The sequence below is a fragment of the Dinoponera quadriceps genome, unplaced genomic scaffold (assembly GCF_001313825.1).
Source record: "Dinoponera quadriceps isolate SergipeBrazil2010 unplaced genomic scaffold, ASM131382v1 scaffold2094, whole genome shotgun sequence".
Classification (NCBI taxonomy): domain Eukaryota; kingdom Metazoa; phylum Arthropoda; class Insecta; order Hymenoptera; family Formicidae; genus Dinoponera; species Dinoponera quadriceps.
In genome coordinates this window covers 672,865-697,254 of record NW_014557105.1, presented here as the reverse complement: position 1 = coordinate 697,254, position 24,390 = coordinate 672,865, and the positions used below count along the sequence as shown (strand labels likewise).

General features: G+C 42.1%; 3 protein-coding genes across 5 annotated transcripts in view; all 3 read right to left on the bottom strand.

The window, feature by feature from the left end:
* Positions 1 to 711: 711 nt before the first annotated feature.
* Positions 712 to 2,855, bottom strand: LOC106748642 (serine protease gd-like). The gene is made up of 4 exons (XM_014627354.1): positions 2,589 to 2,855; positions 1,833 to 1,997; positions 1,234 to 1,466; positions 712 to 1,053 (listed from the first exon to the last, which is right to left on the bottom strand). The coding sequence occupies exons 2-4, from the start codon at positions 1,981 to 1,983 to the stop codon at positions 796 to 798; spliced, it is 642 nt and encodes a 213-aa protein (XP_014482840.1). The 5' UTR covers positions 1,984 to 1,997; positions 2,589 to 2,855; the 3' UTR covers positions 712 to 795.
* Positions 2,856 to 4,945: 2,090 nt separating this feature from the next.
* Positions 4,946 to 9,912, bottom strand: LOC106748640 (serine protease gd-like). Of its 2 annotated transcripts, XM_014627353.1 has the most exons (6): positions 9,762 to 9,912; positions 7,867 to 8,151; positions 6,884 to 7,048; positions 6,285 to 6,517; positions 5,935 to 6,104; positions 4,946 to 5,090 (listed from the first exon to the last, which is right to left on the bottom strand). In XM_014627353.1, the coding sequence occupies exons 1-6, from the start codon at positions 9,799 to 9,801 to the stop codon at positions 5,066 to 5,068; spliced, it is 918 nt and encodes a 305-aa protein (XP_014482839.1). In that variant the 5' UTR covers positions 9,802 to 9,912; the 3' UTR covers positions 4,946 to 5,065. The 2 variants fall into 2 exon arrangements, with proteins under 2 accessions (XP_014482839.1, XP_014482838.1); XM_014627352.1 differs by lacking the exon at positions 4,946 to 5,090 and having other exon boundaries at positions 5,753 to 6,104.
* A 1,052-nt stretch (positions 9,913 to 10,964) lies between these two features.
* Positions 10,965 to 24,390, bottom strand: part of LOC106748704 (MICAL-like protein 1) — a 49,091-nt gene continuing 35,665 nt past the window's right edge. The window contains exons 2-10 of one of the 2 annotated variants that reach the window (XM_014627520.1): positions 24,298 to 24,351; positions 15,859 to 16,182; positions 13,208 to 14,721; positions 12,907 to 13,135; positions 12,222 to 12,560; positions 11,970 to 12,105; positions 11,642 to 11,870; positions 11,410 to 11,522; positions 10,965 to 11,324 (exon numbers count right to left, since the gene is read on the bottom strand). In XM_014627520.1, coding sequence (XP_014483006.1) covers positions 11,134 to 11,324; positions 11,410 to 11,522; positions 11,642 to 11,870; positions 11,970 to 12,105; positions 12,222 to 12,560; positions 12,907 to 13,135; positions 13,208 to 14,721; positions 15,859 to 16,164 — 3,057 coding nt within the window. In that variant the 5' untranslated portion in view covers positions 16,165 to 16,182; positions 24,298 to 24,351 and the 3' untranslated portion in view covers positions 10,965 to 11,133. The remainder of the gene's footprint in view (positions 11,325 to 11,409; positions 11,523 to 11,641; positions 11,871 to 11,969; positions 12,106 to 12,221; positions 12,561 to 12,906; positions 13,136 to 13,207; positions 14,722 to 15,858; positions 16,183 to 24,297; positions 24,352 to 24,390) is intronic. The other variant, XM_014627519.1, reaches the window with a different exon arrangement.

The following is a 24,390-nucleotide window of genomic DNA, read 5'->3' as shown; positions in this document are numbered from 1 at the left end:
TCGATATTTGTAAAACATCGATGTCCGCTCGATTTAAAGGTAGTATTTAGAGAAAATGTTAGGGACTCTAGAAATTCTCTATACGGCAGCCAATCAGCATCCGATAAATTCGTGCGACGCATTCTCAATAGAGAATATCGATGTTTTCCAAAAGAAACTGATATTTATTAAACAGTAATCCTTAAAGAGAAGGAAAATATAATTAAAAATACTATTAAAATTTATCTTATTTTGTAACTTATTTCATAATAAATTCTACACGTGGTTGTTCCTTAAAAAATTTTTAATATTCCTTAGTAAATGCTTACAGAAGAGAAAAAATTGCAGGACATAATCAGAACATAAATATTAAAAAAAACGAAGATTTTTAATTTCACAAGGTATAAAATTTTGTTGATGTTTCTTACATTTTTCAAAAAAAGAGTCCCAATATGTTGTTTTTTATTCCTTCTTAAAAAAATTTTAGAAAATTAATTTTTCCAGGAAAATATTTATTATATGTTACATATTTTATATTATACTGACATTACATAGACGAAAAATTATAACCTTAATATAATGTTATAGATTCTTGATGTTTATCAGATTTGGATCAAGATAATTGTCAGATAGACGGAAATGTTCAACATGATTCGAATAACTCGCGAGGCACAGATTTCCTTCAAAAATACTATTTTTTCTACTTTCTACATTCTTTTTCTACTTCCTACTTTCTACTTTCTTTTTCTTTTTCTGGTTTCAATGTTTTTTTGAATTTGTTAAGAAACTTATATGTACATAAATATGATGAAAAAGTTATATCAAGATAATATGTTCATTAATCCAGGATATGTGTTTGATAACGTCAATAAAAACGTAGTAGCGAGAATTGCAACACGGCAATATTGTTGTCAAAATACCGCGCAGTAAATAATGGCCTGTGGCTGAATCGCGGATCATTAAACTGTTTCCGGTGCCGGTGGTCTCGTCAAGCCAGGAGTCTTTCGTACCAGCACACATGGTTTGTTTTAAATCAAGACTAGCCAAATCTGGATCGTTCAATTTACATTTCATCTGCGATTAACATAATAATAATCTTAATGTCGTTTACGAAATTTATTATAAATTCATAAGAGAAATTTGTACAACACTAAAAAGCCCATGTTAGTTTCACATACATTTTTACGCATCACCGTTAGAAGTCGGCAGGGACATCAATGGTTACAGAAATACATCTTACAAAGGTATTCTTACCTGGCTCTCTATTCGTATTTTATAAATTTTCGGTTCCAAAAGATTAAATTCGCCTCCATAATAAATACTTCCTATCCAGCTCACTATAAATCCCGATGTTTCGAACATGTCCTGAAGATTAGATAAATAGGTCCATAAACAAATTGGTTTGATCATAGAGCTGTATTCGACAGAGGTCCGTAGAACCGCAACAGCCAGATCAGAGTCAACAACATACTTCGTTAAATTAGAATCTATGAAAGCAAATTTTGTTAACAAAATGGCGTCACATTTTGTGCAGAATCTGAGTACAGCACTGCCAAGCGAGAGGCCGCGCCAGCGAGTGGTACAGTTTCCTCGCCAGGGTACGGTGTGTAAATCGCGCAAAAAAATTTCTCAGTGACGACGCGCGTCGCGACTATGGAGAAGCGCGCTCGCGGGGAAATACTGCGATGGCACCGCCCTCTCGCGCGTACAGTATTGTACTCACAATCCTGGACTGGGATATACATAAGCCAACTATTTCAATTATTACGAACATAGATATCGGATTTATCCAGCAATCTTTGAACGAATTTCAAACTAACTTGTAATACTAATAACAGTGATAATTTGCTTACTGGACTGTTGCGTGTAATTCGGATGAATCGTATAGTTCGCAATGTCCCGATATACGTATCCTGCTTCATTCGAATTTGTCCTCCAATAGCGACCTAAACGCACTAACATTTCGCTAGGATCTATCTTCTCCATGGTAGAATCATTCTTCATAAAACATGTTGCCACTACAAAAAAAGCGAATACATGTCTTGTACGTATTATATTCTATAATATCATCGTTTACAGTACCGATAATAACTTAAAAAAATAAGCTTCGGACAAATTTTAATCATGACGGTGGTAACATTTGTTTACTATTATCAATCTGTCGTCATACCCTGTTAACAGATGCCATTATATTTCTACATAACAACCCACCGACAAATATTACGGCAGGTACGGCGCAAAATCTGTTGGTTTGGTTATATGAATATTTGATTAGATCAGCTATGTCTAAAAGAAGCGACAAGAAAAGTTTATAAATATCACATGGCATTTATGTTTAACGGATGTTGATGAAAAATTGGGGTGGTACATCATTAAAACACATTCTGTGCGTGTGTGAGGAGGGGATGTGGATCGTTATAATACTAAATCCCGTGATAGCCAAACATAAGATCTCGCGCAGAACCTGATATAAATTTTCGATGGCAGAAAGGCAAGAAACTTAACATAAGGTCTGTTTTATCAGATTTCACCAAAACTGCTGTCAGAAACCTGCGACGTAACCTGCTGACAGGTAATTGGAGCAAATTGACGGTAGAAACGAAGGATACCTTAGTTCGCTGCGCTTAGTTTGGCAGTATACTCTGTGCGGTTTTTATTGCCAATCAGCTCAGGTTACTTATCAGCTGGCTCTCAAAACATAAGTTGAACGTGGATACAGATGGCTATAGTTTTCACGCACGGTTCTGATCAAATTTACCGATCTGTACGCAGTCTGCGATTAATTTGTCTATTTGGTACATTTTTGAATATGTCATCTTTTTGTTTCCTTAACATACATGTTAAAACATGTTTCTTGGTCACGAGAGAGCCGATGCATTTAATGTCTCTCTTGAACGACCGTTTAAAGAACAATGCTAGCCACGTCCATTGCTCCTGCGGGTTATTAATCATTCTGCCGGACAATGCATCAGTTTCATTATAGACAAAGCTGCGACCACATTCGTTATAGTCGGGCGGAAGTTTTGGTTGAGATTGTAGACTCTTAAAATCAGTGAGATTCTCCTTCGATTCAACAGGATAACTCAATAGAGTGTATATGATGGAGGTAACCATCAATACCAACGCTGAAAAGGCGAATGGAAAGTTCGATTAATGAAGCTACACAGTTTCGTATGAAGTGAAAAGGAAATTGATTTTCTTCCGGAAAATCAAACTTCTTAGAATATATATAGAAAATGTACATTCTGCTCTTGTACTTTTGTGGAATAATATAATTCTTATCGCGATGACTCTCGCAATATACTTGACCGTTGAATCAGAGTAATTGTTATTCCGCCAAACGGACTCGGATCTAATCATCGTCACCTTGACATATTTTGTCACGGACATCGTTAAGAGTAACATACAAAAAAGTTTGAGTAGGAGTGTTCGTTGATTATTAAAAAGATATTAATAAAAGTTAAAAAAAAAAAGAAAAATATACATATATATTAAATATATAACACTATAAGCCAATCCAGAATTTCATCAGTTGCGCCGTTAAAGTCGAACGAGAAACTTTGTGTGTGTTTAATTAAAGTTTTCGCGTAAATATATATCAACTGATGAGGTTTTGGATTGGCTTATAGTGTTCAAATGTTCTTAAAATATTAAAACAAATAAAATAATAATAAAAAAAAAATATATATATATATATGTGACCCATAATTTATATAACAGGTATTTTACTTTCTCAAGGCAAATTTTCACTCATTCATTTAATTGCATTTAATTATATGGCAATTTAATTTAAGTGAGTAGAATAAACCTGTTATCGTACAGGCTGCCGCAATAATCAAAGACATATCTAATCACTAATCAAATGTTAAGTTCATCTGGCATGCACAAGTGATAAAAACATCATTCGGCATTTTTCCGGCATATATATAATAAGCAATAGGATAGAATAATACTTTCAGTACCAAAGCGTAGAGGACGAATTTAGCCGTAATAATATGCAGCTGTTGATTATTGTGGCTGCCTGTACACCGGCTGACATTAAATTCTTTTCGCGAGAGGGGAAATATTGTTCCTCCACTTTGGTACGTCATTCAGTGCTAATTGCCGCGCTAGTCGGTTGATCGATCAGCCGGTCAGTAGAACGCCGAAGAGGGGCGGAGGGAAAACACTTTTTCTCCGAAAAGAATAAATGATGATCGGTGTATGATAATAAGTTCGTCTGGACAAGTTTACGATTTTCGGAGCTGAGTCCATTCGACGAATTAATAACTGTTTTGCATTTCGACGACACATTATCACACATTATTAAATGAATTTATTGCCCCAAAACAAAAGCAACAGCCAAACCAACCAACCAAAACCAATTTTAATTGGAGCTAATCTTAATAAGTTAAGCGCAAATTAAAGCATTTCATATGTCATTTTATGCTTTGGTACAACAAATTTAACGTTTCGAGTTTCGCTTAAAGCCAAAATAAAGTCGGCGCAAACGGATCAAGCAACATTTAATTATATGACAATTTAATTTAAATAAAATTTACAAACCTATTACAGTACAAGCAACCGCGACAACCAGCTGCTGCATGTTTTTAAGACTGATGGTCCTCGCAGCTAGCGATAATCGATGCGATACGCGACGTGCGATATCTAATGAGCGTACTGCTTTTCAACGGATCTGCACGATCATTGGAATCGCGCTGGTTGTCTCCTCTAGGCGTTCACGCACTGAAAGTTTCATTCTACTTTATTGTTCATTACGTGCCGAAGATAGAATAAATTTATAGAACGTGAACGCAAAAGGACAACATCCTGAGTTCGCCATATACACTTTCGTACTGAAAGCATCATTGGACATGTGATTGAATTATATAACAAACTGGAGGAAACACTGCCTTTATTTTTGTTGAATGAATTTCCCATTGTCCAAATCTTTAACCAAATTTTAAACATGCACAAATCAGAACGCAGCACGATGATCCCGACTCAGATCGAGTCTGCAAATCGAAAACGCTATCATATATCGCTCGCGTGAACAGCATTTAAGTGTAGTTAAGTTATACTTTTCGGCTTAGTGTGATTTCACACTCTATACTTCCGGCTTAAAGCGGGGTCTACAATAAGAAATTGAGACGTAAGTCTTAAGAAATTGACCAATCACGATCGAATATGTGGAGAATAATTCTATATTCTAAATAACTATTGAAACGTCTACCGAACCTTAGCTTTCTGTTAAACACTAATACTTAAAAAGAAAGACGATTAAATAAAAAAAAAAATACTATTAGAATTTAGCTTAATTTGTCATAATAAATTCTAATCGTAGTTGTTCGACGGAAGAATTTTAATATTTTATAGTAAGTGCTTGGGGAACAGAAAAAACTTGCAGGACGTAAAGTAATCAGGACATAAGTATTAAAAAAAACGCAGTTTTTATTTTCAAAAATATTAAGCTTCCTCTGATGCTTCATTTTTCTAAAAAGAGCTCCAATTTGTTGTTTTTCTTCCTTTTTAAAAAAATTATTTTAAATTATATTTACCCAGGGTGATACTTGTTACATGTTGCATATGTTATATTATACTGACATTGCTGAGAAAATGATAACTTTAACATAATGTTATAGATTCTGGATGTTTATCAGGATTTGGATCAAGGCAATTGTCGGATAGACGGAAATGTTCAACATAATTCGAATAACTCGCGAGGCACAGATTTCCTTCAAAAATACTATTTTTCTTCTTTCTACTTTATTTTTCTACTTCCTACTGTCTACTTTCTTTTTCTTTTTCTAGTTTCAATGTTTTTCTGAATTTGTTAAGTAACTTATATGTACATAAATATGATGAGAAAGTTATATCAAGTTGATCTGTTTATAAATCCAAGATATGTGTTTTATAACGTCAATAAAAACGTAGTAGCGTTCTCGCAACACGGGGCAGTTCTTGCAAGACACCCACCTTGTTGTCAAAATACCGCGCAGTAAATAATGGCCTGTGGCTGAATCGCGGATCACTAAACTGTTTCCGGTACCGATGATCACGGCAAACCAGGCGTTTTTCGTACCAGCACAGATGGTTTGTTTTAAATCAAGACTGGCCAAATCTCGATAGTGCAATTTACATTTCATCTGCGATTAACATAATAATAATGTTGATGTCGTTTGCAAAATTTATTATAAATCCATGAGAGAAATTTGTACAACACCAAAAAGCGCATGTTAGTTTCACATACATTTTTACGCATCACCGTTAGAAGTCGGCAGGGACATCAATGGTTACAGAAATACATCTTACAAAGATATTCTTACCTGGTCCTCCATTTGTATTTTTAAAACTGTCGGTCTCAAAAGATTAAATTCGCCCTTATAATAAACACTTCCTGGCCAGCTCACTATAAATCCCGATATCTCGAACATGTCCTGAAGATTAGATAAATAGGTCCATAAACAAATGGGTTTGATCATAGAGCTGTATTCGACGGAGGTCCGTAGAACCGCAACAGCCAGATCAGAGTCAACGACATACTTCGATAAATTAGAATCTATAAAAGCAAATTTTGTTAACAAAATGGCGTCACATTTTGTGCAGAATCTGAGTACAGTACCGCCAAGCGAGGGGCCGCGCCAGCGAGTGGTACAGTTTCTTCGCCAGGGTACGGTGTGTAAATCGCGCAAAAAAATTTCTCAGTGACGACGCTCGTCGCGACTATGGAGAAGCGCGCTCGCGGGGAAATACTGCGATGGCACCGCCCTCTCGCGCGTACAGCATTGTACTCACAATCCTGGGCTGGGATATACATAAGACAACTATTTCAATTATTACGAACATAGGTATCGGATTTATCCAGCAATCTTTGAACGAATTTCAAACTAACTTGTAATACTAATAACAGTGATAATTTGCTTACTGGTCTGTTGCGTGTAATTCGGATGAATCGTATAGTTCGCAATGTCCCGATATACGTATCCTGCTTCATTCGAATTTGTCCTCCAATAGCGACCTAAACGCACTAACATTTCGCTAGGATCTATCTTCTCCATGGTAGAATCATTCTTCATAAAACATGTTGCCACTACAAAAAAAGCGAATACATGTCTTGTACGTATTATATTCTATAATATCATCGTTTACAGTACCGATAATAACTTAAAAAAATAAGCTTCGGACAAATTTTAATCATGACGGTGGTAACATTTGTTTACTATTATCAATCTGTCGTCATACCCTGTTAACAGATGCCATTATATTTCTACATAACAACCCACCGACAAATATTACGGCAGGTACGGCGCAAAATCTGTTGGTTTGGTTATATGAATATTTGATTAGATCAGCTATGTCTAAAAGAAGCGACAAGAAAAGTTTATAAATATCACATGGCATTTATGTTTAACGGATGTTGATGAAAAATTGGGGTGGTACATCATTAAAACACATTCTGTGTGTGTGTGAGGAGGGGATGGGGAGCGTTATAATACTAAATCCCATGATAGCCAAATATAAGATTTCGAGCAGAACCTGATATAAATTTTCGATGGCAGAAAGGCGAGAAACTTTACATAGGGTCTGTTCTATCAGATTTTACCAAAACTGCAGTCAGAAACCTGCGACGTAACCTGCTGACAGGTAATTCGGGCAGATTGACGGTAGAAACCAAGGATATTTATTTCGCTGCGTTTAGTTTGGCAGTATACTTTGCGCGGTTTTTATTGCCAATCAGCCCGGGTTACTTATCAGCAGGCTCTCAAAACATAAGTTGAACGCGGATACAGATGGCTATAGATTTCACGCACGATTCTGATCAAATTTACTGATCTGTACGCAGTCTGCGATTAATTTGCCTACTTGGTACATTTTTGAATATGTCATCTTTTTGTTTCCTCAACGTACATGTTAAAACATGTCTTTTGGTCACGAGAGAGCCGATACATTTAATGTCTTTCTTGAACGACCGTTTAAAGAACAACGCTAGCCACGTCCATTGCTCCTCATTGTCATTCATTCCTCTGGTCAAAGCATCAGTTTCATTATAGACAAAGCTTCGACCACATTCCTTATAGTCAGGCGGAAGTTTTGGTTGAGATTGTAGAGCATTAAAATCAGTGCGATTCTCCTTCGGTTCAGCAGAATAAGTAAAGTGAGTGTATATGATGGTGCTAATAATCAATACCAACGCTGAAAAGGCGAATGGAAAGTTCGATTAATTAAGCTACACAGTTTCGTATGAAATGGAAAGAAAATTGATTTTCTTCCGGAAAATCAAATTTCTTAGAATATATGTAGAAAATGCACACTCTGCTTTTGTATTTATGTATAATAATATAATTCTTATCGCTATAAATCCCGCAATATACTTGACCGTTGAATTATTCAGAATAATTGTTATTCCGCCAAACGGACTCGGATCTGATCTTCGTCACCTTACATATGTGTCCAGGACATCGTTAAGAGTAACATACCAAATAGTTTGAGTAGGTGTGTTCGTTGNAACCCTTTGAGTACCGAATTATTTTAAGATTTTTATGCTCATGGGACGGATTTAATTTGTCGCTATATGGATTAATATGTAAAAGTAATATATTTTATGCCTAAGTAAGCAGATGACGAGTCTCACTCGTCAAATATACCCAAGGGTTAATAAGATATTAATAAAAGATTAAAAAAAAAAAGAAAAATATACATATATATTAAATATATAACACTATAAGCCAATCCAGAATTTCATCAGTTGAGCCATTAAAGTCGAACGAGAAACTTTGTGTGTGTTTAAATAAAAAGGTATCGCGTAAATATGTATATATATATATCAACTGATGAGGTTTTGGATTGGCTTATAGTGTTCAAATGTTCTTAGAATATTAAAACAAGTAAAATAAAAAAAAAAATATATATATATATATATGTGACCCATAATTTATATAACAGATATTTTACTTTCTCAAGGCAAATTTTCACTCATTCATTTAATTGCATTTAATTATATGGCAATTTAATTTAAGTGAGTAGAATAAACCTGTTATCGTACAGGCTGCCGCAATAATCAAAGACATATCTAATCACTAATCAAATGTTAAGTTCATCTGGCATGCACAAGTGATAAAAATCATTCAGCATTTTTCCGGCATATATATAATAAGCAATAGGATAGAATAATACTTTCAGCACCAAAGCGTAGGGGACGAATTTAGCCGTAAAAATATGCAGCTGTTGATTATTGTGGCTGCCTGTACACCGGCTGACATTAAATTCTTTCGCGAGAGGGGAAATATTGTTCCTCCACTTTGGTACGTCATTCTGTGCTAATTGCCGCGCTAGTCGGTTGGTCGATCGGCCGGTCAATAGAACGCCGAAGAGGGGCGAGGGAAAACACTTTTTCTCCGAAAAGAATAAATGATGATCGGTGTATGATAATAAGTTTGTCTGGACAAGTTTACGATGTTCGGAGCTGAGTCCATTCGACGAATTAATCACTATTTTGCATTTCGACGACACATTATCACTCTTACATTTAAGGCCCGATTACCGAACCTCATTTTCACTGTAAGCGAAATTTAAAACTGAATTTATTGCACCAAAACAAAAGCAACACCCAAACCAACCAACCAAAAACTTTAATTGGAGCTAATCTTAATAAATTAAGCGCAAATTAAAGCATTTCATATGTCATTTTATGCTACAACAAATTTAAAGTTTCGAGTTTCACTCAAAGCCAAAATAAAGTTGGCGAAAACGGATCATGCAACATTTAATTATATGACAATTTAATTTAAATAAAATTTACAAACCTATTGCAGTACAAGCAACCGCGACAACCAGCTGCTGCATGTTTTTAAGACTGATGGTCCTCGCAGCTAGCGATAATCGATGCAATACGCAACGTTCGATATCTAATGAGCACTGCTACTGCTTTTCCAACGGAGCTGCACGCTCATTAGATATCGCGCGGGTTGTCCCCTCTTTAGGCGCTTACGCACTGAAAGTTTCATTTTATTTTATTGTTCATTACATGCCGAAGATGGAATAACATTTATAGCACGTGAGCACCCAAAAAGAACGAATCCTTAGTTCGCCATACACTTTCGTACTAAAAGCATCATTGGACATGTGATTGAATTATATAATAAACTGTAAGAAACACTGCTTTTATTTTTGTTAAATTACTTTCCCATTATCCAAATCTTTAACCAAATTTTAAAAAATTCACAAATCAGAACGCAGCACGATGATCCCGATTCGGATCGAGTCAGCAAATCGAAAACCCTATCATATATCGCTCGTGTGAACGGTGAGAACAGCATTTAAGTGCAGTTAGGTTACACTTTTCGGCTTAGTGCGATTTTGCATTCTACATTGGCATCGCAATGTCCAAATCAGCTCATGTTTATGCCAACCAATGGCGGAGTAGCTTGTTATATAATCCCCTATAAGGCCCCTCTCTCTCTTAGACTCTCCCTACGTCTGGAAACACTGATCAAAACGCAACCTTTGTTTACACGGTGCAACTCAACGAACTGCATCGAAACTTTTGGCAATCGATTTACCTACATTTGAATTCGTAACACTGCAAGAAATGTAGTAAACCTTCTACTTGAAAATATATTTCTAGAAATTAGATTTTAAGCTATATAAAATGTTTCTTAAATCGCCTCTTTATCGTTGCTTTGATGTAAGTTACTGTCCGATAAATTTCTTTCTTTTTTTGGTCGAGAAAAGTAATCTTTTCATTATTGTATGTAGCGCATATAATACGTAGTTCTTTATCAGAAAAAAAGGAAGCAAAAACTTATCTGTTGTATTTAAAGTAATTCATATTACTGCTTATTTATTTTATAACTATAATATGATTAGTCTTGAAAGAAAGAAAGAATGAGAGAGAGAGAGAGAGAGAGAGAGAGTGAGTGAATGAATGAATGAATGAATGAATGAATGATGAATGAGTGAGTGAGTGAGTGAGTGAGTGAGAGAGAGAAAGAGAGAGAGAGAGAGAGTAGTTTGGTATTTTTTACTAATATATATAATCTCAGAATATATCTCTACATCTTCTTAAATAACAGATAGTTAAAAATATGTATAAAAGTATTAAATACTAAATGTGCTTTATATATTTATATCTTTATTTTTATATCTATTGTAATATAATAATAACACTGACGTAGCTCAAAACCATTTTCGCTTATTGTGGCGTTTAGGTTTCACCTCAGTCTCGTCCACGTCTTTATCGGCGTCTTTCTTCGACACCTTCTTCGACTTCTTCTCCTTCAGTTTCTCCTTAAATTTCCCTTTCTTCGCCGTTTTCGTCACACTGGAGGAATTATTGTCGTTGCTCGACAGCTCGTTCTTGTTTCTCGCTGAAGGACAAACGTCAGTTCCAATAAGAGAGTCCACGTTACATATTCTATAAAGATACATACGCTGCTTTTTTCCCTCGCTTACCGGCAAATAGACCCATATGCTTATTTATGCTCTTGTCCTCCTCCACTTCTCTGCGACGATCCATCTCCAGACATTCGACAATCTCATTTCTTCTCTCGACAATTTCTACTAACCTGCGGAAAAAGGAGACCGTCTACATTACAGGCCTCTTTGTCCGTCTCCAATTCTTTCGGACCAATCACGTTTCTTTAATACATTTAAACAAAACTTAAATCGAATAATTTCGAGGTACCTTTGTATCAACGCTTCCTCTCTCTGCTTGTCGAAGTCCGTTTTAGTGGCTTCCGGCTGGCACATGAGACATCGTATTTGATATTCCACCTCGGCGTGCTCCTCCTCCAATCTTTGTTGCCGCCGGAGTAACATCAGTTCGGCCTGCCTCCGGAACAGCTCGTTCTTCTCGTTCACCAACGCGAACAACTCCAACACCAGTTCCTCCACGTCCGTGCCGAGCGGCGAGTCTGTCAATTGCAAGCCGATAAATTACAGAGTCACATCTTGCACGTCGGTAATGCATACGCGATTGTTGAAAGAAAACCGGACACGCTGGGGACTCTCACCTTCCGTCCCGTGTCTGGATTCGCATTTGTCCCGTATCAACTGTTCCAATCGCACACCCTGCCTCTCCAAGCCCTGCTGTTGCAACTCTATCTCGTCCAGTTCCAATTTCACGTCCTTCATGGATATCACCTTGATCTGCAATCATCAAAAGCGCGTTGACGAATTTTTCGCGTGCTCCCTTAACTTCCGCTCTCTCTGTTCAAAGCTCGAGCCTGCTGAAATCTGTCCCATTAAATGCCGGAATGTCGTACCTTCCTCCTGTGCGGGATCGGTCGCGGCGGAGCCGGTCCTTTCTTCCTCTTCCACTTCCCCTGTACGCTCTTGTCGGCGTAGGACTTGTAGGAGATATCGTCGGTGACGCTGCTCAAGCTCTGCCTGTTTCGATTCGTCTCGTCCTTGTTGGTCTTCTGATCCTGCCACATCTCCAAGCTGTTGTGATCGTCGCTGCTGCCGTGCAGCTCGTTGATCGACGACTCGGTAAGGCTCAACGCGTCGCCGATCGGCACGCTGCAAGGTGTACTGGTGGACATCGGCGGTGGTGGCGCCGGCTTCGTCTTCCGAGCTCGCGGAGTCGTGCGGGGCGATGAGCTCTGCGGGTTGACGAGAAGAAGAGTCAAACAACGAATGCCCGATTTCTCTCGTGAGACTTTTCGGCCCCGAGAGCTTTACGGCGATTGATTCTTGAAACCACCCGGCGGCCAAGTGTTCATAATTGATTACCTTCCTTTTGCTGACGTTTTATTATTTCGTTTCGTAAATTATTATTATATAAACATCATGTAATATTCTTTCCCCCGAGATCTCTAAGAAACAGACTGACATTTTAGTGAAAAGCGTTTACGAAATAAGAGGCTTCGGCGAGTTAACGTCGTAGATACCGAAGATGGATCACTGAGCAGTGAATTGACCTGAGAAACAACGGCTCCGCGAACTCACCTGATACGAAGGGAGAGTGCTGTTGCACGACTTAACCGGCGACGTCTGCTGGTCTGACGGGAAGAGTTCCTTCGCGGTCGGCGGCTGCGGTGCGGGCTTCTTCTTCCTGTGCGTACCACCGACGGTCGCGGCCGATTCGCAGCTCGCCAAAGAGCTGTTGGACGCGTACATATCTCCACGATTGAAATCGCTTCTTCGCAGCATCACGTTCACCTCACCAGGAGTGGTCCTGCCGAGACAGAGAGAGAAGTTAGCGCGGTCTCACCCGCGGATGCCAACTACGTCGGGGCAGAGTACGTACTTGATAGTGCGCGGTTTCGGGACGGGCGCGTTGCTTCCTAGCAGCGTCCTGTCCCGGCCTTCCGAGTCGCTGTCGCGCTCCTCCTCCTCGTCGCTCCAGAAAGAACGGAAATTGATTTGCGGTGCGGCCACAAGCCGTTTCGTGGACGCCGCCGCAGTCGTCGTCGTCGCGCCTCCTCGGCTCTCCGGCTTGCTGCTCCTGGCTGCCGGTTTCGGCGGCGGTGCGACTCCCTCCTCCTCCTCGTCGTCGTCCTCACTGTCGAAGGGATTGGTCGACACCTTGCCGCTCCTCGACGAGCCGCCTTTCGCGCTACTCTGCCGTTTGTCTTCCATGACGTTGTCCTCCTCGTCGCTCTTGAACGGATTCAGATCCTCCGGGTAGTCGTCGTCGGTCGCGACGACGCTCAGGTCGACGGGATCTGCGCTCATCGGCGACTTGTTCTCCGCGCCGGTCTCGGAGGACTTCCTCTTCGTCGTTTTCGCGTCGTTGTCTTCTGCCCCGTCGCTTTTGCTCCTCGCTAAGTTCTCTCGTTGCCTCTCGATACCTATCGGACTCTCCTCGATCTCTCGGTTATCATCGAGACGTTCTTCGCTCTTTATCCGTACGATGTCGTCTCCCGAGAAGCTGTCTTCCTGTCTCTCGGCAACCGGATTCGCCGAGTCTTCTTCTTCCCCCTCTTTCTCTTCCTTTTCTCGTTGTCCATCGACATTCGCGACGCTCTCTTCGTTGTTAATCATCGATCCCTCCCGGAGCCGCTCCTCCGGGCGTTCGTCATCGTTCGGCCGAAGAACGTCCGGTGCCTGGCCCCGGGAGTCGGCGACCTGAGCGTTGTCCCCCGTGACGTCCAGCGCCGTAGGACTCGTCTTAGTCTCCCGCAAGGCACTCTTATTCTCGCGATCTTTCTTGTCAACCTTGCCAACGTGGCCTACCTTGTCGTGAGCCTCGAACATTTGCAGCCTCCGCTGAACCAAGGACATGCTGCTCGTTGCGGAATTAGCGCGTCCCGACGACTCTTTGGTATCCTCCGTTTTATTATTCTTATCTACGTCATGGAATGAAATGGCAGTCGGTCGCTGATCCTCCTTACTTCTAACGTCTAAGCTATTTAACGCGCTATGTACATCGTATCGCTCCACGTTGGAGCCCTTCTCGTTGACGGGCAAATCCGCCGTGGAGCTACGGGAATCTACTCCCTCCTCCTCCTCATCATCCTCTTCTTCTTCTTCTTCTTCTTCCTCTTCTTCCTCCTCCTCCTCCTCCTCTCTTCCCTGCTCCTCCTCCTCCCCGTCCTCTTGCTCCTCATTCTCGTCGTCGTCTGGGAATGCCGAATCGATCCTGCCTTTCGCTCCCTCGCGATAATCCGAGTCGACCTTGACGTTCTTCGCGTCCCTCGCGATGGACTCGTCGATCTTCTCGGAGAGAAGATGGCTGGCCATGAAGCTCTTTCGCATCTGCGACGTGTGGGAGATCAGATCGGGCACCGCAACCTTCTCCAGTAGACTTCGCGCGGCGACCTGCAAAGTGAAATCTCTCTCGTCAACCTGGCCGTGACGTTTCCTCAGAGTTTCAACGAGAGCGCGTATGGTTAGCGGACGGAAGCTTGCGAGAAAATGCCACCTTTTCTCTTCGACGACGCATCCATATCTGATGCATTTTTTTTCTTATACACGGAAGAAACAATTTCACTGATGCAACCGAATTTTTCGTCGCCCGAGGACGAGACTCAGTCGAGGGAATAGGAAGATCGCAGGAGGCTTCTGCTCAATCGAATGTTCTCCGAATCTTCGCAATAACAGAGAGTATCATTTCTTGCCGCCGGATTTTTATCCGATTCTTATTTAGTCGCAGGAACCGAATGATAGATTACTGGAAATCCGATATCGGTCGCTGGAAAGGCTGGAATCGGCGAATGATCAGAGAAATTAAGTTTCCTCATCTGACGATTCTAATGAAAGGGAAATGCTACTTGCCTTCCCCTTGCGAGTACCCTAATATATAGTTTTGGTCGACATTTCTCGACCAAGGTTTCCTACATGTCATAGATGTTCGATGCTTCGAGTTGGTGTTTCAAAGTAGTTGATGTTGCCCGTTACTACCGCCGCTACGGGGAGGTGCCCCTGGGTATCTATTATGGAACGGTTCGGGAACCGTTTCTGATCGGAATCGCTCAATTATTTCTTAGATTTCTACTATACTTTTCTAGGGAATAACTGAACGATCGGGAAACGTTTCCGACCAGTTCCGATAACAGGTGCCTTAAACGTCGGGATATCGGATGAAAATGCCGTTTACTACATTCTTCCGATGCTTCAAAAAGTATATTTCCGAACGAAGTTCGACTTGGAGAATCGTGCCTATGGAACATTTTCATCCGCCGACAATATATATAATCTTTCACTTTAGCTAAGTCCTGCTATTAGCCAGAAGCAACACAAAAAATAGACAAGATTCTTTTCCTACCGTCTCCTGACCGGAAGATACATTTTTACAGACGAACTTTTCAGTTGCATTCTAACGTATCAGACGCATTTTAAAGTCTTCATCGAAGCAAACGTCTCTCTCTTCCACTGACCGTGCTCGATTGTGAATCATAAGGGGGGAAAGAAAGAAAGAAAAAAAAAAGACGGAAGAACGAAAAATCGCAACCTCACCTTCCTCCCTGTCTTCTCCTCATCGCTGAGAGACGACCTCGTGGATACCTCGTTCGTCTCCCGTCCCGCCTCGGCCATGATGGAGTCGGTGTACTTGCGGTGCACTCCGTTGGAGGACTCCTCCTCGTCGGGACAGGTCTCACAGCAATATTGGCCCTCCTCGGTCTCGTAATAATTGCCGGGCGTCAGCTGGTTGCCGCAACGGGCGCACCGGAAGCAAGTACGGTGATATGGAGCGCGCGCTATCAGCAGCTTCTCCGCCAGGAAGACCGGCAGTCCGCACGCGGCGCACGGATCCCTCCGCATCCCCAGACGCGACCCCACCTGCGGTATCACGCCGACCGGCGACGTTAATCTTTCGTCTCGGGTGTTCAACGTTATCATCAAGTACAAGGGCCGTGGTACAAAAACGTAAGCAACAAACGAACCGACCAATCACGGCCGATTCAATAGTCGACTGACTGCAATCGGCCGATTTCCTTGCTGCTTCAGTCTTACGTCGTTTGCCATAACGACGCGAACGAACGATGTTAACACGACGCAGACACCTATTCTCTAAGTTTCTTCGAGTAAAATTGCCGTTGTGCTGAAATTCCCGACCCGTGATCGTTCGGCTCGTTTCGCGCTCCGAGTTTCCTTCAGAGAAACCCCACTTGAAAAGCAGAGCCGCAGCCGAGTCTCTCAGATTCGAGCGACGTTTCACACACACTTACGGAGCGAATCCTTCGCTCTTCGAGTCGTCGAACGAATATTTTCCCTCGAAATCGAGAAATGGAACTGACGTTCTTTTTTAGTTTTCAGTTTTATAGAAGTAAATTAATCCCGATCGATCGGGATATTCACTCGTACGGATTGAGGATCTATTGTAAGTTTAAGTTAAACGTTCGATCTTGTAATGTTAACCTAAGTCGAAATTTTGATGCTGCTTTGACGATCTTGAGGACAGTTTGGGCCTACTTAGATGGTCCGCAGATTAACAAAAATCTACTTTGAAGATACTGTTGTTAACTTCTCTCTTGAACCTTTAATTCTACAGATTTAGTGATTTTAATGCCGCACGGAGAAGAAAAAATTGAGTTACCGCGACAATGAACGAACGAAAACGTCGTTGTCGTCGACTAAATTTGTACTTGTAAGAACCAGAATTTCGGTTTCCTCCGACCAAACACATTCGGTTCGTTCATTGTCACGTAAATTCAATCGAATCTTTTCTCTCCGTGCCCCTTGAACAACGTATTTTTACGCTAAAACAGCGAAAACGAAAATTTAAAACATCATCAAAGCAGAAATAAGTTGTATTATTAGAATTGAAACTGCGAACCTATTTTGCTATCTTAGCTCCTACCGTGAATTAAAAATTCAACATAGAGTTAAAATTTCGACCCGAGGAGTGGTGGTATTTTCATGATCGCCTTTGAATGAACTCTTACTCGTTTTGAGTTCAAATTTTCCGGGATTTATAGAGTAAACCACCACCGCTATTACTATCACCAACACCATTACCACCACTACTACCGACAATTGACCGGGATCGTCACATCGCGAGGCATGTCCACCACTCGAAGCCCGTGCAAGGGATTCCCCTGGGCGGAGAATTCCAGGTCTTTCCAGGCGGCGAGCCAGCAGCCAGTCTCTCTTACTCCCTATGATACATCTGTTTCGAACGCACGTCGATTTTCGTACCGGTGAATTTGAGATCGGACTATTATTTCAGGAGGTCACTTCCGGTTAGAGGAGAGCGCGCAACTGGAGATAAATATTGGCAAATTGTAGGTCGCATTTGTAACAAGCCATTGGATATCAAGCTCGTCCTCCTCTTCCTCCTCCTCCTCGTGTCCTTTTGCCACTTTTACACAGCTAGCGAATTTCCACAATAACGCGCCCCGGTAGGCCGGCGGCCATACATCTCTTCTCCTCGCTCGTATTATCGCAATATGCATCTAGTGTCCGGCGAATCCAATAATGCATCGAATCGACGCGTGACTTCCATACGGAGCGCGCGGCGAATATCAACGGGGTACCTCGAGGGCGAAGTACTCGGACAAATCGTCAAATAAATAAGAAGAAAAGAAAAATCCGGGAAAGGTGCATTATCACGTCGATATTATATTCGCGGAATATGCGCGGGACGTCGCGTTCGAAGGAACAACGCGACCGAAAGCCGGAATGATAATGTTAATCCTAGTTACTGCACAGTAGTCTCGGATATCTTTGTATGTGTAAAAGTGAAGTTTACAAGAAGCAGACATTTTTTAACAGAACGTGGAAATATGAGACGAATCTGGCGAAGTATTTGATTTCCGCCGACTTCAGCCCGCTTATGTACTTACATACGCGAATTAACGAGAAGAAATAATAATCCGTGCAAAATAATTACTCGAATATTCCTCAAATATTCACTTGGAATGTAGCACTTTTTTCTTTCAGTGTATGATTCCATTGAAAAGAAAGAAAGAAAGAAAGAAAGAAAGAAAAATTAATTCCAGGTAATTGGATACCCAGATAATCCGGAAATCCCCGGGGTTTCACCAACAGCGTTGCTTCGAAGAAACGATTCGCACACGTGGAATCGAAGTTTCTCCCCCTCTCTCTCTTTCTCTGTCTCTCTTTCTCCGGGAATTTCAGCTGCTCGGTCCACGGATTGTCGAAGACGCGGCGAGAGAAAGAGATTCGGCGAAATTTCCGTCGCTCTCGGAGACGGTCATCCCGGTAACGTGTCGCGCCCCGATCGCGAAAAGTTTCATTCGACATTCCGGTCGCTTTATCTGTCCACGGACGTTATATATCGAGCGGTGCCTTTGCGCTGGAAGGATAAAGTCCGCCGTGTACGGACGCGAAAGATCGAAAATTTCTATAGGCGCGTGTGGAAAAGCGTATCGCGATGAAAGATTCAACGTTATTCATCGGCGTGTATGCACGCGTTCCGTGCGCAGCGAGAAAAACCGCGGAATAATCGAGAAACGTCGCCGTCGACGACGATGTCACCGCGTTTTTCTCCTCGTTCAATTCTTTTTCTCTTTGCCACACACACACACACACACACATGCACGTATGCCCGAACGGCCGTACGCTAATTCCCCACGCTGAAAAATCGTGCCGGATGATAGGTTGCTAACCGCAAGATCGATTTCCATTAAACTTTCATCGACGCCACGTGCACGGGAAGTTTTCTATAGGCGGACAAAATAAAGCGGCGATCGATCTCGAGTATTAGTACAACAAAATGAAGAAAAAAGGCTAGAAAAGAAAGAGCGTTATCCGCCCTCCGCAATTTCTATCGCGCTGGCTCTCTCTCTCTCTCTCTCTCTCTCTTTCCTTCCTACTCGTGCGCGTTAAGCTAAATATTATCGCGTCATGTAACGAATGATGCGCGCGCGCGTTACTAAATGCATTAGCGCGACGCGGCTGACGCGATTAATAGCCATTAATTAAACGAACCTGGCGTCGAGGAGCAGCGGCTTCCGTTAAGCTCTTGCACCGCGATATTTCGCGTCGTCGATTACGGAGGAGGAGGGGTCTGAGTCTTCAGGGAGGAGAGAACAAGAGTGAGAGAGAAAGAGAGAGAGAGAGAACGCATGCAGACATCCCAATGTTCCGTATCGATTTTCGAGGTATTAAGCACGCGCGATTAATTAATTTGATCGATGACGATAAACGCGACGTTATATTATGCGACCGGTAACCGGTTTCATTCGAACGACATTGTTGCAACCAGAATCGAGCCGATGTCGACCGCGTTTTCGTCCTCGTCAGAAAAGTTTCGGACAGTCGGTCCCATTTCAGACGCACAGCGTTTCGGACGCGAAATATGCCCTTCTAATTCTGAGTCCTGTTTTTCTTACATAAGCGGAGCGTTGTACAACGTTGTTTCAGCTTGGGAATCAGGCAGGCGACTTTCACCAAAGTCCGATTAAGCTAACCGACGATTTAAAATTGCTGCCAGTCCCTCGAGATAGAGCTATTATCCGCTAACACCGATGAAGATTATTAACTTTTCAATGATTGTTAAGCGACAACAGTTACAGAACCGGAAGTTGGTGTCGGCAATTCTTATTATTATTATTCTCAACGATTTGGCTAATCGGGGAAGTTCGGCGCAAGTCACCCTCACCGATACGCGTCCCGAGTTGGAATTTTTTATTCTGCATTAATAACTTCAAGGGTAAGGAAATAAGTTGCCATATGTAGTGTAAAAGGAACACAATCAGTGCTCCTTTAATGTTACAAATAGAAACTGAAACCTCCGGAGTCCAAATTTCAGTTATATATTAAGTCTTCGAGTGAAAAAAAAAAGAAACGACAATAACTATAATAATTTATAAAACCAAAGAAACATAATAAAAGACCTTAGAAGACTTGATGTAGAATTAAATTCGATTTAAAGTGGGACTAAAATTTTCCCTCTCCCTCCCTCTTTGTCTTCCTTCTCTCCCATTCCTAGAAAATCCTTCCAAACATTTTTCCTTTCTTTATCGCGTACTACCACCGCGTCACGAGTTAATTAGCCTTGAGTAACCACTTAGCTCAAGATCAAACGAGGGATGACGATAATGGAGGGTCAGCGGGGGAGGGTCGGCGGGAGTTTAATTTTGCGAGACGTTCTCTCTTACCGTTCAGCCTTCTCGGCGCGCGACGACGGGAAACGGAATACAGAAACGATTCGACTGTGTAAGCTCGGACTTGTAGAGAGGCTGCTGACCGCGCGTCCGATTTCTATTGCGTGAGTACGTGCGTGCGTGCGTGCGTGCGTGCGTGCGTGCGTACGTGCATGCATCGCATACGTACACGCAACGAGTGGCAATGACATATAAATAGAACGTCGCGCACCGGCGAGTCTCGCCGCGCTCGCCGGTGATTAATTACTTTCCTCGACGTTCACGTGCGGAGTTCGCGATCCCCCGGCGGCGACGTCGAAGTACTCGACGACCCGCGATCGAGTCGTAAAGCTCGCGAAACGCGAGCAACGAGCTTTTCTGTGCTTCTCGGTTTTCGAGAGGAAAAAAAAAAGAAAAAAAAGCACACACGCGCGCGACTCGGGACGTCGCTTCCGGTAGTCGGAATTTATTGGCCGAATGCTCGCTCGATCGACTGCTTCTGTCGAAGGCACCAAGCGACGACGACGACGACGAAGACGATGAGGAGGAGGAGACCAATGGGCGACGAGTCGTCCGGAAAAGTGCGAGGCATTGCCACCGCCAAGCGGGATTGACGGTGATCGATCGCTTTTCCCGGATCGATTCTTTCAACCGGCAGCGTGGACGGTCGCAAGTAGTAGAGACCACGCATAGTATATGTGTATGTATTTACGGACGAGTCGTTCATGTCAACAATGAAGTGAATGCAATTCGCGAGGGGGACGAAATTCATCGGGACTTTTCACACGTGTTCGCGTCTCGACGGTGAAATTTCTCAACACGCTGTCGTCCGCCCAACCAGTTTCGTACCCGTCTTACCCGCCCACGCCGTGGTGAAATTTTGATTATCGCGAGCATATAAAATGTGTATGATACAAGATCGTGTGTGATGCAAGATAGTATGATTAAATTGAACTATACATCATCCGGCACGGGGCAGTATATTTCATCGGGCGGAGGTCGTATATCGGTGAATCCCGATGGGGCCGCCGAGAGAAGTCGAGTCACCGCTGGAGCGTCATCGGCGCTTTGACACCACCACGTCTCATGGTGTTACGTATAAAATAATAATTTAAGTAGCAATAAATATATACGGTATAGTGGAAAAATGCAATTCCGGCGGGGTGACTGAATTTTATTTAGGAATAAGACGAAATCTCGGTTGTTCTATTGAAAAGAGAAAAAAAGAGGAAAAAGTTCTAATAAAGGGATTTAATATTATATGCATTTGTTTGATATAAACGACATAATTTAGCATCAAATATCATTATATTTGAATAAAAATATTATTTCACTAGAGTAAACCATATAGGTTTGCATTCGGCCAGTTGCTCTCGGTTGTTACCGAATTTTCATTTCTCTTCACCGAGTTTTCACCCGGTCCCTAGTTGTTCAATCGCAGGAACTGAGCTTTTTTTTCCATGTAATTAATCGTATCTGAAAATTGGACTGCACGGCCAACAGAGAGGCCAATGAAGCGCGATAAAAGATCCATGCGTGTCTCAAACCGCATTTATCACGTCCGCCACGTTTTATTTGGGAGATTCTCTCTACAGACCACGTTGCCTCTGTTTTAATGTGTGATTGTGTAAAACAGACACGTTTGGTTTAGAGCGGGTGGAAAACAAAATGATCACTCTCATACATACGCGTCGTTGTTGATGAACGTGTCGAGCAGAATTGAAAGTTCTCAGTCGAGATGAGCTTGAAGGGAAAGAGATCGTCTTACAAATACGGTGTGACACTAGATAGAGGCGAGCGTGCTATTCGCCGATCTTTGATATTTCGATCATCACACGGGAAAAATCACTCCGTTTAGTGTGACTCAACTTTCTGCTGCGTGGAAACCAGGCGAAAGCTCTGTGGTAGAAACAGAGAAAGATTCCCCGTGGGAGGTTTCTATGCAGCCAATTATACTTTTTTACTTTCAACGCAGCCGCAAATGTCCAGACGAATTTTCGGTCGCGCGTCTGACGAAGACATCATTTCAAGTCACCGAGTTCTCGTCCGGTTCTCCCGTTCAGTCACACGAGCTGAGATTTTATTTCTGTACTATGAAACTTTTCTACACAATCAATAGAGAGATCGGGGCGGCAATCAATCGTACCAGCCATTTGAAGCGTCCAAGAATACGACCGCGCTCCCTTCGCTCCCTCCCCTCTTGACCTCGCGATTCCACCGTTGTTACGCAATTGTCGCTTAATTTCTTTTCCGAGCGAATCAAACGTCGGGCCCGGCTTCTTACGTGGCGCTTTTATTATCGCGTTATTCTTCGTGGCTCCTCTTTTTTGGCACTCGAACTCGATTCAAAGACCGACTCGAAGACAGATTCATCGAGCGTCATTCTCGTGACGGCTGCGAAGCGTCACGGGAAATATTCCACGGCTAAGAACCATTCTCCGCGTGGCCGATGTGGTCGCGGATCCGCCGGACATTCGAGGCTCATACCTGCGTAGAAAAAGAAAAGAAAAGGAAAAAAAAACGCGAAACGCACGGCGAATAACACGTAGCGTTCCCCCGAGTGTCGTTAGCCAGCATGACACGAGGAAACGCGACGATTTCTACGAGGAATAATAACGAGACACTATCAGGAGAAGCTAGCTGCTACCTCGCGCACGTCCACGAGGACGTTCCTCGGAGGCGGCTCGAACTCGAAGCGAGCGAGCCTCGCTCTTTCGTGTCTTTTCCCGCCTCTCCTTCGGAACCAGACTCGAAATTTTAGCCCCTCACTAATAATATATTTACTTCAATCTAAATTCCCCTATTTAAACAGAATAAATTATTGCTTTCACGAAAAGCTAGATTAAACAAAAAAAAAGTATTTTACTCATCTGAAAAAATTGTTTCTCGGTATAAAAAAATGTATCTTCGCGTGAGTATGTTAATAGCACCCGTTGAATAAATACTTTTTATTTCTTAGATATTTTCACTCTCAGTGTAGGAGCTAAAATAGCAAAATGGGTTCTCAATTATGACTCTAGTAACATAATTTACTCTTACTTTGACCCTGATGAGGTCTTAAATTTCCGTTTACGCTGTTTCAACGTCAAAATAAGTTGTTTAAGGTGGCATTAAGATAGAATCCGCAGAATTCGAGGGGGAAGTTAACAAGTGTGAATATATCGTCGAAGTAGGTTTTATTAAACCACTCTCCAAAATGGAATCGGTGTGTTATCGCTGAAAAACAATGGAATCAATTATAAGTGCAGCGGCGCGATCAATAAAATCTCGCTGAAAAATCACAGCCGGTGAAATACTCAAGATTCTGCAATGAAATTTTAGTTCCATTAGTCATCAACGGGATGTAAAACTAGAAGGGCAGCTCTAGGTGGTGTTTTTAATGAAAATAGCGAGTACTCCCCGACATCGGTGAAATATGTCTCGCTGATTTAAATCAGAAGCTGATTCATTCTAGGAAAGGCGCGGACTGTCCTACGTCGAAATCGGCATCGAAATTTCGACTCGGAAGAGGATTCACATGTGTGCCTTCCTCTCGCGCGACCCCTCCGCTAGTTCCGCTTTCGAGAGTTTCGTCATTAACAGACGTTGAAATAATTTCACAGTCCGGCGTTGAAATAATTTCCTCGTCCGTCTCAAATCACCAGCCGATATTTCCATCGAACGAATAGCGTGCAATGATGCAGCGCTCTGTGTGCGTGCGTGCCTGCGTGCGTGCATGCCTATGTATGATACGTGTATGTGTGTGTGTCTATGTGGGTGTGCGCGTTTCGGAGCATGCCAACATGCAGTTACCCAACGATCGACCATCAAGGCAAGCAAAACAATAACGACAAAGCGGAATTACCTTCTAGCAGAATATTTCAGGTTTATATTGCCCCATTAAGTCCAAGCTTTCCTCCTGGAGAACAAAAATAAACGATGAGAGAGATGGGGGGGG

Bases quoted from the DNA above. Each gene is read 5' to 3' on its own strand.
- LOC106748642 (XM_014627354.1), bottom strand. From the start codon at position 1,983: ATGAAGAATGATTCTACCATGGAGAAGATAGATCCTAGCGAAATGTTA. The intron at 1,467-1,832 runs GTAAGCAAATTA...TTGCTTTCATAG, and splicing joins GAATTACACGCAACAGTCCA to ATTCTAATTTAACGAAGTAT. The intron at 1,054-1,233 runs GTAAGAATACCT...TGTTAATCGCAG, and splicing joins AAATACGAATAGAGAGCCAG to ATGAAATGTAAATTGAACGA.
- LOC106748640 (XM_014627352.1), bottom strand. From the start codon at position 9,801: ATGCAGCAGCTGGTTGTCGCGGTTGCTTGTACTGCAATAG. The intron at 8,152-9,761 runs GTTTGTAAATTT...TCGCCTTTTCAG, and splicing joins GGTTGCTTGTACTGCAATAG to CGTTGGTATTGATTATTAGC. The intron at 6,105-6,284 runs GTAAGAATATCT...TGTTAATCGCAG, and splicing joins AAATACAAATGGAGGACCAG to ATGAAATGTAAATTGCACTA.